The following is a 17,480-nucleotide window of genomic DNA, read 5'->3' on the forward strand; positions in this document are numbered from 1 at the left end:
GTCTCGGCAAAAGCCCAGCAGAGACTGAAGTTCAACCTGCCAAAATCAATAATGGTGCACTTTTACACCCCCATAATTGAGTCTATGCTCGCGTCCTGTGCCACCATGTGGTACCCTGCTTTAACTGCCAAGCAAAGGGCAGACTGCAGACTATCATCCTCTCTGCTGAGAGGGTTATCAGCTACTGCCTGTTCTCTCTACAGGACCTGCACACCTCCAAGACACTGAGCAGGAAACATTATGGCTGATCTCTCCCACCTCGGACATCGTGTTTTTGAAATATATCCTGCCGCCCATCTTAGCCAAAACCTCTCACCACAAAAACACTTTGTTCCCAGCTGCAGCTGGCCTTATTAATGATGCCCGAGACCTCTGCTGGCACAGACTCTATCCGTCTTATGGCCTGTGAACACTTATCTTAGATTGTTACATTAATACAATGTCTGTATTCTTAACTGTTGCACTTACACATTAATGCTCTATTCGTGCCGAGGACATTTCCAGTCGGCGTCTCGCACTTTATTTTGAAAACTCTACATCTCTTTTGTATTTTCTAATCTGTTTTTATTGTTATTGCATTTTGACTTTTTGTTTTTAATTCACTTTAGTTTCACAGTTTTCACAGTGGATTTTCTTATTTCACTTATTTTATTGTTTGAACATGTTTTTTGTTTAATTTTTATCACTTTCACTGTTTCATTTTGTGTCTTTTTCATTATTATTGTATGAAGGACATATGATATAAAAACCCAGTAGGTGTCATGTGACGTTATGTGGTAGGCAGGTTTAGGACCCAAAGGATGGAGGGCAGGGGATTCATGAGTACGACACAAAATGAGCATTTATTGCTTGCTGGCCTCAAATAACAAATTCCAAAGTGGTTTTTTATTTGTTTTTTGGGTTTTTTTTCTCAAAGTAATTCCAAAGTAATCCAATAGGAAACAGAATTAGGGAAACACTGAGGCACACACAGTACCATAGAATGAGGCACGACGCAACAACGAACAGAAGAAAACTGAGGACGTAAATACCCAGATGAGATAAGTACAGATGGAGACACCTGGGGGACAGAATCCAACTAACGAACCAAGGACAGCAAAACTCAACAAACACACATGGGACAAGAGACTATCAAAATAAAAAAAGAAACAAACACACACACAAACAAGACAGAGACCCAGAAAGCCATAGGGACAGACTGGAGAAACAGACAGGGACCACCGAAGGGAACAATAAACATAGCTGGAATGGGAAACGACAGGAAATGACTAAACAAGTGACAGATCCACATATATGATCTTAACAAGGAAACAGAAATGGAGGCTTGAAAGGTAAACACTGAGATGGGACAGGACACATACAGATGCAGAGGATGACGACTGAATATCACATAACCGAGAAGAACCAGAAAATAAAAAGATTACTAAGGTACAACATGAAGTAACAAAACCTGGAATCACAAGCAGACCATTACTTAGAGAATACAGGGGAAACATGATCATTATAACGAGGAATGAAACAAAACCCAATAAACCAGAATCGAACCCAGAGCAGAGAAACTAAAACCAGAATCACTAGATGACCACAAAACTGACACAAAGGGACTAGAGACCAGTGTTGGTCAAGTTACGTGAAAATAGTAATTAGTTACCAGTTACGTAGTAAAGCAATAGTCCTGTCAGCCCAATTCTATTTGTTGCCAGTATACATCATATAAATTGAATCAAATGAAAACAGTCTCTTTTTAAAAATAGTTTTATTAGTTTTAATCTTTTAATTTTATGTGCATTGCATCAAGCAAAAATGTCATTATGTGCAACAGTCTTGAAGAAATTCTTTAACATTTAAACCATTTTCTGCATATTCCAGCATATAAAATAAAATATGCTTTGTGTTTACGCTCTTTCAAAAAGATGCAAGTAAAACACAGCAAAAAACACAGCTTAAATCTATTGTCACCTGTTTAGCAGGAGTGGGAGGTTTGCCCGGTGCCACAGCGGTCATGTCAGTGGGGGGATCCGGGGGTTTCTCTGGGAATTTCATATTACTGTGGTAGTGTGCTAGGTCAGCGGTCCCCAACCCCTGGTAACGGCGTTGTTTGGTACCAGGCCGCGAGAGGTGTGAAATTTATGGTTTTCAGGGTTTTCAGCGTTGTTTTTTATCGTTTTTATCATTAACTCGGTTTGCCTCGGTCTTTTCCCGTGTGTTAGTAAATCTTCTATTTTTTGGTACAGGTACTGGTTTATTTTGTTGTATTTATCCGCGACACCTTAAAGGGCGGTCTGTGTAAATATTGTCGGACATAAACCGGTCTGTGGTGCAAAAAAGATTGGGGACCACTGTGCTCGGTGCTTGCTCAGATTAATTTTTCGCTGTAAAAAGAAGTTTTCTTCCCATGCAGAGCGTACAGTAGACGCTAATGTTTCTGTCACTTTTACAGAATCAAACTTACGGACGGACGTCGCACGCTTGTACGTCATTGTCATGAGACACTTTCACAAACAAAATCAGAGTTTAGTAATGCAGTAACACAACGTACTTATGGGAAAGTAGCAGTAATCTAATGACTTTTTTTGCAATAGTAATCCCTTACTTTACTCGTTACGTGAAAAAAGTAATCGGATTACGCATTATTGCCCATCTCTACCAGAGATAAAATCCAGAAATCCTGAAACCGGAACACAAGGGAGGCAGGAATACATAAAGGACTCACAACATAAAACGCAGAACAGAACTAAATGAGAAACAAAACTTTAGAATATCAGTTTATAGAAAAACCAGGAAATACATAAAGTAACGAAAAAACTCAAAACACTGGGACTAAAAAACCCAGGGAACCTAACAATATGTGCATTTCTCTAAATGTCAAACTCTTTCATAATATGGCAAAGATATTATAGATCATGTCAGGCTTATTTGGACTTAGAAGTTTAATTCGATTTACTTAAAATTTAATTTTCTTTATATTAAACAGGAGTTACATGTTAAAGCTAGTAAATCCCTCAATAGCTTTTTCTGACCTTTAACTCCATAAATTAATGAGTCTGTTAGTCTTATTGTTGGATAAAATTAGCATGAGACCACCCCTGATTTCATAAATATCATGACTTTATTACTAATACCATTTTCATTTGAAGCACTGATCCTGTTGCTTCCTGAATATTTTTGAATAATCAACAAGGCAGTTTTATCACTTTGGAGTTTTTTTCTTCCCCTTTGCTCTTTTCTTTCCAGAACTCTCTATTTCTGTCTTGCTCACACACTTGCTTATGCTCTTTTTGACACTTTTGTTCCCTCAAAGAAGATCTCGGTGTTCATTGTAAGTGGGAAGAGGGTCACAGAGAAGCCCCGATGAACTATGGAAGAGCCAAGTAGTCTACAATTTTAAATACAAGTGAACCAAGACATGCACACACACACTCAGAGGCTGATAGCTGTGAATACAAGCCTGATTGTGAGCATTTGTAAGAAAGGACAAAAGAAAGTGTATCTGCCTTTGGTGTCACATGGATTTGATGTCAGTGTGCCTTTTGTTAAGCAGAATTATAGTTATGAGCTTTCTTTTCAATGAAAGTGCGTGCGCGACTGTTTCTTTGCATGTCGGGGCATGACCAAGAATAGGCAGATCCTGATGTTTTTATAATGACAACTGATGTCTCATTCAGATAGTCCACCTTCGTCGGGAATATAATGAAAATGACGTGCGCGTGCATGCGTGTGCGTTACACCGTACAGCCCAGAAGTGGCCCAGTCTTAATTAGCTGTCTCTTGCCAGACACTGATTGCATATCCGTGTGTCTTGATTAGAGGATTCACAGCGTTTCCTCACACATAGACGCACTCACACGCATGCAGGAAGACGCAGAAGAAGAGATGCTCCTGAAGTGCTTTTCAGCTTAGGTGTTTTTGATAAACTAAAAAAGAGGAACGCGGTTTGGAGCACGAGAGAGGCTGAGCTCAGAGATGTGTATTCATTTAAACACAGACTGTTTTGTGTTGCTATACTTGATTTCAGGAAACACGAGCATCAGTATACGCTGTCGTTTCACCCATATTGTGCTAATTTGTCATTTTCATACATATCGTACTGGAGGAGTTTGAGCTTCCAACTCTATATCACATCTGTCACACACGTGTGTCTGTGCATGTATGCGTTTGTATGTAAGGCACAACTGTGGGATACATTATTCATCTATTGTAACTATGCAATCCTTTCGATTGCCACCCGCGCATTATTTTATTTCTGTCAGAATAATGATTGCGGCTTTTTGAGAAATAGTGGAGCGAGAGCAGGCATTTAGGAAAATAACGAGCATGGGAATCCAATTCGATGTCCCGCCGGAGGGGACCTAGCTCGGAAGAGTTGTCATAGCGACACCGATCCTGGGCACTTATCATAGAGGGTGTCTATGTGAGTGTCTCATGCGTATTGTTGCCGTGAGACGACATGATGGAGAGTGAGAGGGTAACAACAAGTAAAATGGGCTGTATGGACAGTGATCGAGAGTTTTACAACTTTGTGTTGCGTTTTCCTTTTTCTGTTACACCATCGTCCCACCTCGTGTGAGCTCAGTTACGCTGAATCCCAAAACCAATAACATGAAGCTGGTAGGCGATGAAGTGTTTGTATGTTGTTCCTCATGTGGAAAAATTATGACTACACACAAACTTTCACCGCAATGTAAGAATCACCTTGTGTTTGTTCAACCGCTGTTAAGGCAAAAAAAATTCAACCACCTGTTTAGTGATTAGCCTGACGATCATATAGAGTCAGTTATTACTTTTAGGGAGCAATCACTTTTTCACACAGGCCTTTGTAGGTTTGCATTTTTCCCCCCTTGATAATAAATGCCTTGATGATGTAGAAACTGCATTTGGGGTTTGCTTGTCTAATATTTGTTTGATGATCTGAAACATTTAAGTGTTACAAACATGCGAAAAAAAATAGGAAATCAGGAAGCGGGCAAACACTTTTCCACACCGCTAGTGGGTATTCAGATCCCAGTAAATTCAAAATATCACTTACGTACATTAAATCAAATAATCATGTAAATAACTGCTCAGGCTGAGTGTTTTATTACATTTATATACTGTATACCTGTATTATTATTATAAACTTTTGGCAGCCCTGTAGTTGAGCAAAACGTATTTACAACAACGTATGCATAAACCTAACGTACACGTAATGTTGCGACTGGTTTTAAAATCTGCATCTACACATAATATATGTACATATATGATTTGCAAGGATTTGAGCGCTATGTGTATATATGTTGATAATAAGGGACACTTGTATTTTATATAGTAAGTTTCATCCAGATTGGTGATCTTGTCTAGGAGGAGTTACATTACTATAATCATTGTAGTAAGATGTACTCGTGTACAGTTAATGTGTAGTGTTAGTTTAACACTTTATAGATATAGGCATGTTTTAAAGTTAAATCTGTAACTATGCTGTGAATATTTGTATATCAAATCCTGCTTTTCCTCTTTGCAAAGTACTAAGGTGTCATTATGAAATAGCCAAAAATATTGGGACTTGTGTACTGAAGCTGAATCATTATTTAAAGCCAGTAAATGATTTAACAGAGGTGCTGATGAAGGTTGATGATGCTCTATTTTGTAGTTGACTGGAACCCACACAGCTGAACATTTTTAATTAGCTTAGCTCTTCTTTTATGTCCAATTTGCCAACAACCCTCTGCTCTGCTTTTATTGTTTCATGCTGCCACTGTCAAACCGTAGCACAAAGAGCAGGAAATCTATGTAAATGAAGTAATTATTTTGGATATGTGGAACTTGAGAGCTGTTACATGTTATTCTGAAACTACTGAAAATTAGATTAAGGGGTCCAAAGTCAAGTGGAAATATTGGAAATGCAGTTTTGTTGGCAGTGTTGTTCGTTAGGTGCGAGTAAGCTATAAGTCATTAAAAAACCTTCTCAGGTCTGTGAGTGGGAACACTGTGGGTCTTTCCGTGGCTTCTGATTTGCTGAAATCAGAGTGTCTCAAGTCCTCTTTGGGTATCATTAGTGCTATTTGTTCATGTGTACTTGAGCAGACATGCATAATTGCAGTCAGCGATTCAGATATCAGTCATTTACAAGAGGATGTTAACAATCCAAAGACACTACTTTGTACACGTTCCGCATCATCGCTCATGCGGAAACAAAACAGTAAAGCGTGTGAATCATACTTAAAATTCATGAGGTCACTTCTGCTGGAGGCTTTACTGGGATTTTAAGCAGGCTGTTGTTTTAGATCAGTATTGCTTTATTGATTTTTTTTCTCTGTTGCTCTAATCCTTCCTGATCACTCCATCTCTATGCTAATGTCATCTGTAAAGGTGTGTTTTTCCCCAGCTTTTCCTTATTGGAATTCTTGTGTTTGGACTACATACAAGCCTATTTAGATTGTGTTTAGTGTTTCATCATACAGCTGCTAGGCTACAATTTAGCGTTTTTAAACTCCCCCTAAGAATCACTGCCGGTGTCCAAGCAGCCAAAGAGACTGTAGTGGCAAACATTATTAAATTTGTTGCATTTGGATGAATCAGGGCTTTATTTTTATCATTCTGTCTGCCTCATCCTCGTTGTCACAGTCCTCTCAGTCTTGTGTAGACCCACCTCTGTGTGCTGCCTGGATAAAAAGAAGAAAAACTACATATTAATTTTACATTTCTTTTTCTTTTTTACGCTTTATAGTCTCTGAAACAACCATATGGTGTTCCATAGGATCTGATAAATCCATTTCTAAAACATTTTACTCTCGGCCCGTTATGCACGTGAAATAGAGAAGGACTATTTGAATTACATTCACACAGAGGTCCTAGACCCCAGTTCTCAGCTGACTTAATGACTGTGAGAGTCTTTCCCAGTGAGGTGAGTGTCTCATAGCGGAGCTCATCACATTCCTCTTTGTCAGAAATGTAGGTTCTTTCAAAATCTGTGTCAAATTATGTCATCCTGCGCTTTCTCACATGCACACAGAACGTGCTTTTACTACATCAGCGAGGGAGAACAGAAGATTTCTCTGCTGCAATCCTTATGATTAAAAATTTATCCATAGTATTATTATTAGTTTTTCCGTGAAGCCCTCAAACCTACTGAGAGTTTTAGCATCTTACAGACCATAATTTTCCTCTCATCTCACTCATTTCCAGGTGCAGCAAAGCTTTCAAACGCTGATAATCTAACACTACATTTCCAGGGTCGTCAAGCAGCTAACACTCAAAGTTATCGACAAGCTGCCTGACATAATAAGCAGTCAAGAGCAAGTAACCGCAAATCCATGAGGAGCTGGGTGGGTGTCCACAGAGCTAGAAGGAGAGTACATGATTGACTTGCATTTGCCAGGATCAGAAAGAAAACTACATAAATGGGAGTTGTGCTCTGTTTGGTAATGCATCGGTTACGTTGGCTTGATTAGGTGGTAATATGTTGTTTGCGTTGCATGTGTCGCCTTTTCTCAGCCCACATTTTGTTACATATTTAAATAAATGTAGGTGTAGTTCAACTTTTTCAGTGCCAAAATCGAGAACACTGAAAGTTTTTGGTCATGCTCGTGTGTGTGCAGTGGGACTGGTTAAAGAGCATATTTGTTTGGGAGGAGGAGGTACAGTAAATGGTGACTTCACCTTGAAAACCTTGATGTTTATGCAGAGAAAGCACTTACACGTAAAACACCCACACCGACATGCATCACCTATTCTCACCTTCCAGTCTTTGCTACAGCTTCTGCGCCCTTCCCAGGAGCAGAAGCTGATTCACGCGTGGACTCGCACACAAACAGCACATAATCACAAACACCTTTTTGCTAACAGTATATCTTGGAAATGAGGTAATAAAACATGCACGTGATGTTTTTCTCCCAGCTCTGCTTGTAAATCTAAAACTCCTGACCTTCTGGAATACATCATAGGAGTATCAGCAAATTTGAGAGGTGACAATCACGGATATTAAACAGCTTTGTCTGCTTAATCAAATTTAATCACTCGCTTCCATGATTTGCTACTTTATTGTGCTTGAGGGCCTTTATGTGTCCGAATGATCCCATGAGCTATGTTGTCAGTGGAATTTGCCCCTTGTATAGTGAACCAGTGCAAACTGGTCCCGGGTGATTGCAACTGCAAAGACTACTATGATGCGTTACCCTGTCTAGGACAGGGATACCAGGGCACGGCTCTGGACCCCATCCTGGGGGAAGGGACTCTTTGCAGCACCTAGCCAGGTTGTATGTGTTAAGATTGGCCATGTCAAATCTCAGTGAGCCTCATCAGAAAACCCTTCAGTGGGCATCTGAGTAGAATAGTAAAATATCAAAATATTCAGTAGAATATCTTCCTGAGATCTCCCAGGGGAGGGTGTTCGAGCATCTTGTTGGGAGGAGGCTGCAAAGCAGACCTAGGGCACGCTAAGGGTTCGACTGCTTACGTCATGACCCAGACCCAGATAGGTAGTAGAAGATGGATAGATAGATGGAAATATTGGTAACAATATAAAACATAAGGCGTGTTTCATGGAAACTTGTAGCAACAATACGTAGTGTGTAATCAACTGCGATGAGAGAAAAACATCTCAAGACTGGCTGGGTTCATTTTCAGAAAAGAAGCTTTCCGTCTGTCTCCTGTGGTTGACAGTGAGCAAACAAACAAACCTGACACATTTTCACACACAGAAATAAGACTGACCGTGTGTCTGTGCAGGACGGGAGTGGTTTCAGACACACATGGAAGTCCCCTTCCTGCTGTGAGAAGGTCACAGTCCCGCCTGAACCCTTATGCGGGATGTCTAGAAACCAGTGCCACTGTTATCAAACAAGCTAAATGTTTTCACTGACTGCCCTTCGACTGTATAGACTGCTCTGATGGCAGCTCCAGTAAGGAAACATGAGCCGTCTTCCTGTATTTTTCAACTTGTCATTTGACCCTGAAGTGTAGGCGGAAGAATACATGTGGACAAAATACTGTGGTGATGACAAATACGCTGTTGGTGACTGTAATCTCATGTTTTGCTGTATTGTATCATAAACAGAGGCATTCCAGGGAAGAAATGCGGGACCATTATTGTGAAAGCTGAGGAGCTGAACAACTGCAGGGTGAGAAAGTGACTTCTACCTCTGTTTGCTAAATGCTGCATGTGTCCGTTTTCTCTGCATGTTTCACTTTGTACAAGTGCTTAAGGCACTATGGAAAATTAAAGTTACCAATCCAACTTTTTCCTTTTTCCACATAATACTAATACTTGACTTTTGTCATCTGCCGAGATTGAATAATTTATACTGGCACAGTCTGATATCCCCGTGTCGGTGTTGTTCCTGAGTCATCATAATTAATGTTGGTCCAGGTTCGACACCGTAAGTGACCAGTCACCTTGCTGTGATCTCGTGGTTTAGCAGCATGGACACACAAAAACCAAACCCCTGTAACTCTAACCCCTCCCCTCCTTTTTTATTCCACATCAGCAGGTTTTTTCCATGCTGCAAAACTATGACATCACAACAATGTGAAAGGAAGCATTCCCTCAAAGGTCTGACCCTGTGCTCTTTGTTTCCTTCATAGTATGCTAGCTCTGCTGCTAGCAGAATAAGCTAAATGGATTATGACGGTTATTCGATTCAGCCTTATGAGTCACGATTGGATGGATTTCAGGTCCAAAAATTGTAATGATGCTTCCCCAGTTACAGCAGCTGTTTGAATGTCGGTCTTAATTTTAAATGAAAAATGGCATACCTCTTTTTAGTGTTGGCAAGAAGCTGAACTGGCTCGAGCTCCCTTTGAACCTTTGAATATCTGTTTCATGCAGTTCCCAAGCCCACAAAATAGAGAACCGAGGTTAGCAGAGTCAATAAAACACAACTGTAAACAATAAGTAATACAGTTTTTGGATCAGTCTATCGTCATGTAAGATCTTTTTATTTTTCTTTACAATTACTTTGTGCTATCATAGTCATATTGAGAGGAAACCCATATTATAAACGATGCTGCAATCAGAAAATTCAGCCTTCGCCCTGACTTAATATATTCCTTTCACTCTCTGCTCATTAGGAATCAGTGATGATGCAGTTCTGTGGAAACAAGTTGGACAAAAAGGATTTCTTTGGCAAATCCGACCCCTTCCTGGTCTTCTACAGGAGCAACGAGGACGGCACGTGAGTTCCCCTCTCTTCATTGCTTCACGCCCCCTTTGCGCCCTCTCCCCTTCCGGGTCTGGTTTAATCCTTCCCTGCATCCAAAGGAAATTGCTTTCATTGATTTGCCTCAGATCAAAAGCCATCCTGCCCGTTTAAGCATTTATGTGAGTGACATGTGGAGACGCTAACATGAGCAACGAGTGCACAGATGTATGTGAGTGCATCTGGAAGCAATAGGTATTGAACTGATCCAGGGATAAGGATTTTGTGTGTGTGTGTGTGTGTGTGTGTGTGTGTGTGTGCGCACATCCGTGTTTTCAATCCAGAGCGCCCCATGAACACTCCTCTCCATCCTGCAGTGTGTTACAAGTCAGATAAAGCCTTCTGCTCTGAGGGTGGGAGATACCAAGTCCACTTTCTAGCTGAGGGACTAATGAAATTAGCTTTTTTTCCCTCTATGTCTGTGTGTTTGAGTATCAGGAAAGTACTGTAGCGTGCACACTCTTCCACTCAAAGTGGCAGGAAGTTAGCTGGATGTCTCTTTAATTGAATATTCTTGTTTTTATTCCTGTTTATGTTTATTTCTTAAATCCATCTTTTCCTTTCTCCTGCTGCTGTTTCTGTGCTCTGCCTTGCCCTGGTGGCTTGGTGAGTTTCAGTGTTTTGCCAATAAGGAGAAAGTTGCCGATGAGGAGCTAGAGATGCTCGAAAGCACAATAGGAATGATTAAAATGATATTATATTGTTTTGTTTTTGTCTGTTTTTTTGGGGTTTCTGAGCAACAAACTTGGAAACTCCAACAGTCATCCCTGTGCTACATTTCACTAACATGTACGAAATACATGTGACGTCCAGTTAGTGCAAAATCTTGGAGATAGAGATGCCCCGTCTGACAGGGTAAATTGGGACAGTCAGTTACAGTGGGGCTGATCTATACATCTCAGTTCTGTGGTCGTCTGCATTTATTATGCCACACCTTTGCAGCAGCGCCCCAGCTGCTAGGGGGAGAGCTACCGTAGCGTGGAGGAAGCTAAGAACAGTGTGGAGGTACTTAGTGCCTGCAACGCCAGCAGCTTTTCTTAGTGTTTCTGCAAACTAACTGCAAACCTCCTCCTTCTCCGTTTTTCTGCCTCTCGCTTGCTCTCAACATAACAGGTCATCCACTCGATTATTGTTATCCTCACTTCACCTGTGTCTTGTCAGCTCCACTTCACATGTGAGATGTGTGCAGGTGAGCTCAAAGTGAGCCTGAGAGCAAAAAAAGGAAAAAGTAGCATGACCGTAAATGACACTATCTGGTAACCTGTAATGACTCTCCCGCTGAGCTGAAATGACACCAGTGTAAATAAATTAGCAGAATAATGGAAATCAATCTTCTTGTTATCCATTTTCTTTATCTTGGTACTTCCGTCATATATGTAGTAAGGAATAGAGCTTATTGGTCTAACAGTGATAGCAGCAGTAAACCAAAGCCAGGAAATAGTATCGTAACTACTCGGACAAACACCATTAAGCTGTTTTGGCTTTACAGGTGTTGCACTTTCCTCACTGCCTCTCCTCCTTGTTGTCTCTGCAGGTTTACCATCTGCCATAAGACAGAGGTGGTGAAGAATACACTGAACCCCGTTTGGCAGGCTTTTAAAATCCCCGTTCGTGCTCTTTGCAACGGTGATTATGACAGGTATGTCTCTTTTTTTAGACAGCAGCTATTATGGCAGGTTAAGTACAATGCAGCGACCAAGACGGCCATCTGAATCATCCAGGGGAGTTCTTTTCAGTATGAAAGACACTGCAAAATGCCATTTTCAGTAATACATGCACCTCTGATGATTTCACTGTCTAATGGCCTCTTCAGGCTGCGTAGTGCTAATACATTACATGGGTGTCTGTGCCTTACTTTCTCTCCCATCTGTTTATATTAGAACAATATTATCTATAGGGGTTAATTAGCGTCCATTATTGTGTCACTTTTTTATTAGGGTTCATTTTAAATCACAGAAGCTGCCCATCATAGAGCGTTTTCATTATGATTAATTTGTGAGGTCCCTTATTGTAAGATTATTTTGGAAATAATCCTGAAATTGATGTAAATAAATGTGACAGTGAAAATATATTTACTGTATTTTGTAAGGAAATTTGCATTTGTTAAATTGTGTACAGTGTGAATGAATAATGCATGAAACTATTTGCAGCTGCCAAGCTTAAATATTACATTTGTCATTTTCAGCAGGAGGGAAAAGTTGATGAGTGTAGATGCATGATTTAGTTTTCCTCTGGAAAAGTGTTTGACTGTCATGTTTTATAGTAAGATTACTTCATCAAAGTCGGTTCATGTTTATACATTTGAAAGCAGCGTAGCGGTTTGACTTCTAAATGAAGCCAGTGACTGATGTGTCATCCAAACGATGCTTTCAGAAATATGCTTCATAGTCCCTTTGGAAGAAAGAACATATTATTTTCTGGTGGTCGGGTTTATATTTAGTTTAGTGGGGTCAATGCACAAGAAACAGACTGCTAGAAATGTTCTTGTCATACCAGGATTAAGTGAAGCAAAGATCCAGAGAGCAGCATTTCTTCATTGTCTGCCCCCAGCATTTATTTTGTACAATTCAGTCCCCACACACACTCACACACACTATATGTTACAATTTTCCATTGATTTAGAAACTGATGTTTGTTTTTTCTTTGCAAAACAACTGGTGATGAAACAGTTTAACTAGTTAAGCACCCCAGTACCGGGGGCAAAAGGGACGAGATCGCATTTAATCGGTTATAACACAAGGTCAGAAATATAAGTCTCGACATGTGTAGCATCCACAGAAACATCTGAATCTCAGCTAAAATCTCATATAAACCATTTCTACAACCACCAGACAAAGCGAAGACACCAAACAGTTACGTGATTTTCTGGAGTTAAATGTGAACCAAAGCATATTTTCAAAGGTGTTATATGCTAGAAAATACTTTTAAAAATTAGGCGAGGGAAATTAAAATGTTTCTATGTTTGGGTCACAGTACCTTTGACATAGTAACATCTGCAGTAATATTTACACCTCTGATGAAATCTCACAAATGTTAGCTTTATTTTGATACACAGAGTTTGTAATTGCAGAGAAATACTCCATTTATTTTGGGCATTTTATTTTCGAGCAGGAAGCTCAGAAAACCCCGGGGGCCTAACAGGTTAAAGATGAGCTTATTTGAACAAATGGCAGGAATACGTATTCGACCGGAGGCAAAAATGTGTGAGTCCACTCCTTAAGATATCTACATATTTTGGTTAGATGTTTGTTAAAATTTCAGGCAAGCAATGACATTGCTCATGTTGATGTAATCTGTTTGAATCAAAGCAACTCTGCAGGGAAGGGACAGCTTTAAGCATCTAATGTAATGTCTTGTTCCTGTCACACAGGCCTAGAGAACTGCTTGCAAGTATCTGGCAACCAGTGGTCACTAGAGGAAAATGTTGATCAGTCGGTGAATAATTGCTAGCAGCCGCTAAAGCTACAGGATGCAGGCTTAGAGAAATGTCAGTGATCTGCTGGTAAACACTGATTTTAGGGAAAAGTGTGCATTGCTGGAGGTTGCTGTCAGTGGCTAGTGTGAAATTGGTCACAAAGTGGTTTACAGTGATGCACCAAAAACTTTCAGGGGATTACTTTGATTGCATTTGGAGTCACCAGGTGAATCTGTGAAAAGTGCAATGAAAGCCTTAAAACTGTAGTAGTAAGGCAAAGCTTTTGCTCCTTTTCTGCTTTGCTTCAGATTTTGTAACTATCGCTTTGCTGACGGTGTCTTCTATATAAAGCTTGGGTGACTGTGGCAGTTTGTAAGCAACTAAAGCAACAACAGGGATCGTCACAGCAATCACCCTGTTGGTGACAGCCAGCAACTACTCACCCACCAGTTGGAGATCCATTTTTCTCTGGCGACCCAAGAGGGCTAGTGGGTCTCAAGGCCTCTGAATCTTTAAACAAGCTGTTTTAAGTCCTCTTCTTAAAAGGCTACCCAGCATTTAATTCAGCTTTCTTTTAAGAAATTGTGAACTTTGCCAAAGATGAGCATGTCTCTTGCACAGCCAAGAGGAGAAAAACTGAAAGTGAGCATTTACAGCACTCTGAACTACTAATATCCATCCATCCATTCGCTTCCGCTTATCCTTTTCAGGGTCACAGGGGGCGCTGGAGCCTATCCCAACTGTCATAGGGCGAGAGGCGGGGTACACCCTGGATAGGCCGCCAGTCTGTCGCAGGGAGAGACAGACAACCATTCGCACTCACATTCACTCCCAAATGCACAACTATGGGCAATTTAGATTGATCAATTAACCTACCCAAACTAACTGCATGTCTTTGGACGGTGGGAGGAAGCCAGAGTACCCGGGGAGAACCCACGCAAACACGGGGAGAACATGCAAACTCCACACAGAAAGACCCCGGCCTGATGGTGGAATTAAACTCAGGACCTTCTTGCTGTGCAGCAGCAGTGCTAACCACCGTGTCACCATGCTGCCCACTAATATCTACACCATATTAGTAGTAAATATATGACAGAATATAAGGAGGAACATTATAGGTCCCCTTTAAAAGTTTTACAATTTAGGCATAAAGACAAAGCAGACAGATTTTTGCATAATATCCTCGAATATATTAAAGAAACATCGCTATGTGTAATTATTTGTTGTGCAACATCTGTTTTACTTTACATCTCAGCAGAAGTCCAAGTCCAAGTGAGAAAGCAGATTAAAGCAGATAAAAGTGTGTGCCTCTCTTATGACAGCCGTGTGAGTCCCGTCTCCTGTGTCGATAGCAGCTGTGTGGGAAAAGGGCACACAACAGGCTTTAACATAGCTAAACTAACAGACAGCAGCATCGATCTGAAGTTTGGTCCAGTAAGCTTATTGGATGAGGTGAGACACAGCGTGCCTTATCAATAGAAGAGTCAGGAAGCTCAGTGGACTCGCACACAGAAACACAGACACGCAGGAGTTGAGTGTGTGTTTCTACAGTCTGGGAAAAGAGATAACGGGGAGCTCAGGCTGGCAAACAATAGGGAACTGTGTCTGTCTGTGCATAGATGCTGTGGTCGGCCTGCAATCACTTGCTCACTCTCACTCAAGCACACACACACACGCGCACACGCACACACAAACATGTACATTGAGGCTGTGAAACTGCTGTCAGTTTCTCATCACATCATCAAAGCTCACCGTGACGGGATGTTTCCTGCTGAGCTGTGGCACAACACCGACTTAATAAGACACCCGCCTATATAAACACATGAAAATACATTTATGCCAGACAGATCAGCACGTACTTGTACCTCTCCAGGAGACAACGTTACGCCAGCCAGGAAACACACTCATCATCAGAGTGCTCATCATTATCAGCCAGCCCATTCCCACTCCTTATCTTTACAGCTTTCTTTCCTTTAATGTCCATCTGTCTCACTAAGCAGCTCTAAGGCCCATTAATGATGGTTTGCATTTCCACTCTTTCTCATACTGGGAGATAAAAAGGATGGAAAAAGTGCAGTTTTGGCTTTGATTTCAAATTAGATACTGCAAGTTTAGAAAGTCGTACAGCATGCGTGCTCCCAAACTGCTTTTCACTGTGAAAACAACAGCCTTAATCGACTGGGATTATATGAGTACTCATTCTCTCCAGCAGAGTGTTTTTTGCTTCCTCTGTTTTAATTTGCTGTTTGTTTTATGCCCCACCACACACACACACACACACACACACCCTCCATGTGTCACTCTCTTTTGTCAGGCAGAAATAACCCTCATATTGCAGATATTAGTTGATGGCATGATAGCGCAGCATTATCTGCCTCCTGCAGACTGTTCTGTTTTTATTTATTTTTCTCCCAGTTTGCTCATAAGCTACAATAGGATGCAGAAAATAGATGTATTTGGAGATGAGGTGTACAGTGACAGGCAAACAGTGTATTGGAATAAAGATAAGCTGCAGAATGGATCTGCTTCCACTAAAAGCTCCATGACAACATCGATGAAAGAAATTGGCATTCTTCTGGTCTCGGTGTACTTCATCATTTTGCAACATTGTGTCTTACTTTTTAAATATGTTGCATGGTGCAAATAAGCATTTTAATGCCTCCAGGAGTATAAAATTTAGCTGCACACCAGCAGAAAAAACAAACGAGTTGTTTTGTTAACCTGATTCTAATCTGCACCTCTCCTAACAGAACAATCAAGATCGAGGTGTACGACTGGGACAGAGACGGCAGGTAAATACTTACAGTGTTATAGTAATAAGTCATCTGTCATGTAAGCTTTTACATTACAGGCTCCAGAAGCTCACTTCACTCAGCTCACGTAAGGTGTAAATACTCTACAGCTAAAATAATAAATGCTGGCATTCCTGTGCTGCTGCTATTGCTTTTAAAATCTGATTTACAGACATGTATTTTGCTGCTATATAGTCTATGAACATTTTCAAATGGTACAAACTTCAAGGCCTGTTGGACTGAATTTTTTTTCGGGGATATGTAGTTGTGTAATGCTACAATTGTCACGTATGGAGTGTGAGTGAGGTGGACCCAAGAGCAGACACAGGCGAGGAAACGGGACTGAACTTTAAACAAAAAGTGAGCCTTTTATAGCTGATGTCAGAAGGCAAAACAAAAGCTAAGACGAGTGCAGGCAAGACAACTAAACTGGAAAACACACTATGAAAACCTATGATACTAATTACTATACAAGACTATGAAACAGTGATTAAGCTATGACACTGAAGACTAAGTCTATGACTGTGACTATGAGAACCGTGAAAACTGTGACGACTATGACGAGACATAACTGGGACGGTTACACCGACAACGTGACACTGAACACAGGAAGAAAGAGGACTTAAATACACAAATGAGGAGATCAGGGAAGTGGAGACGCATGAGGAAACAGCTGACAAGAATGAACATAAACTAAGCACATAGAACATGGAAACAAGACTTTCAAAATAAACAGGAAACATGACGAGACGCAGACACGCCACGAACTTGACAACAAGAACCACAGAGACATGAAACATGACAGGTAGACACACAAAGCAGGGAGAGTTAGAACAGGGAGAAGACACAAAAGGATCCACAAACAAGTGATTAGAACAGCAACGTAGGCATCGTAGAAATTAGTTAGATAAACCAAAATGAAACTAGAACACAAATGAATAACAAAATACGATAAAACTCAAACACTGGGTCACACGACCCTGTACCATGACAACAATCATACTAGAGACAACGGTGGTTGGAGACCATGAGATGACCACATTTATTGTTACATTTTGCAGTGAACGTCAATCCTTTTTCCTTTGAAATCGTTGCTTTGAA

The 17,480-nt window shown here is 40.7% G+C and overlaps 1 protein-coding gene across 1 annotated transcript in view; it reads left to right on the forward strand.

Annotated features, from left to right (window-relative positions):
* LOC134647131 (copine-8) overlaps nt 1–17,480 on the forward strand; it is a 105,684-nt gene that overhangs the window by 51,834 nt on the left and 36,370 nt on the right. Inside the window, exons 7-10 of the mRNA XM_063501323.1 lie at nt 9,032–9,095; nt 10,045–10,148; nt 11,707–11,811; nt 16,338–16,379. Coding sequence (XP_063357393.1) covers nt 9,032–9,095; nt 10,045–10,148; nt 11,707–11,811; nt 16,338–16,379 — 315 coding nt within the window. The remainder of the gene's footprint in view (nt 1–9,031; nt 9,096–10,044; nt 10,149–11,706; nt 11,812–16,337; nt 16,380–17,480) is intronic.

The sequence above is a fragment of the Pelmatolapia mariae genome, linkage group LG17 (assembly GCF_036321145.2).
Source record: "Pelmatolapia mariae isolate MD_Pm_ZW linkage group LG17, Pm_UMD_F_2, whole genome shotgun sequence".
In the NCBI taxonomy this organism is placed as follows: Eukaryota; Metazoa; Chordata; class Actinopteri; order Cichliformes; family Cichlidae; genus Pelmatolapia; species Pelmatolapia mariae.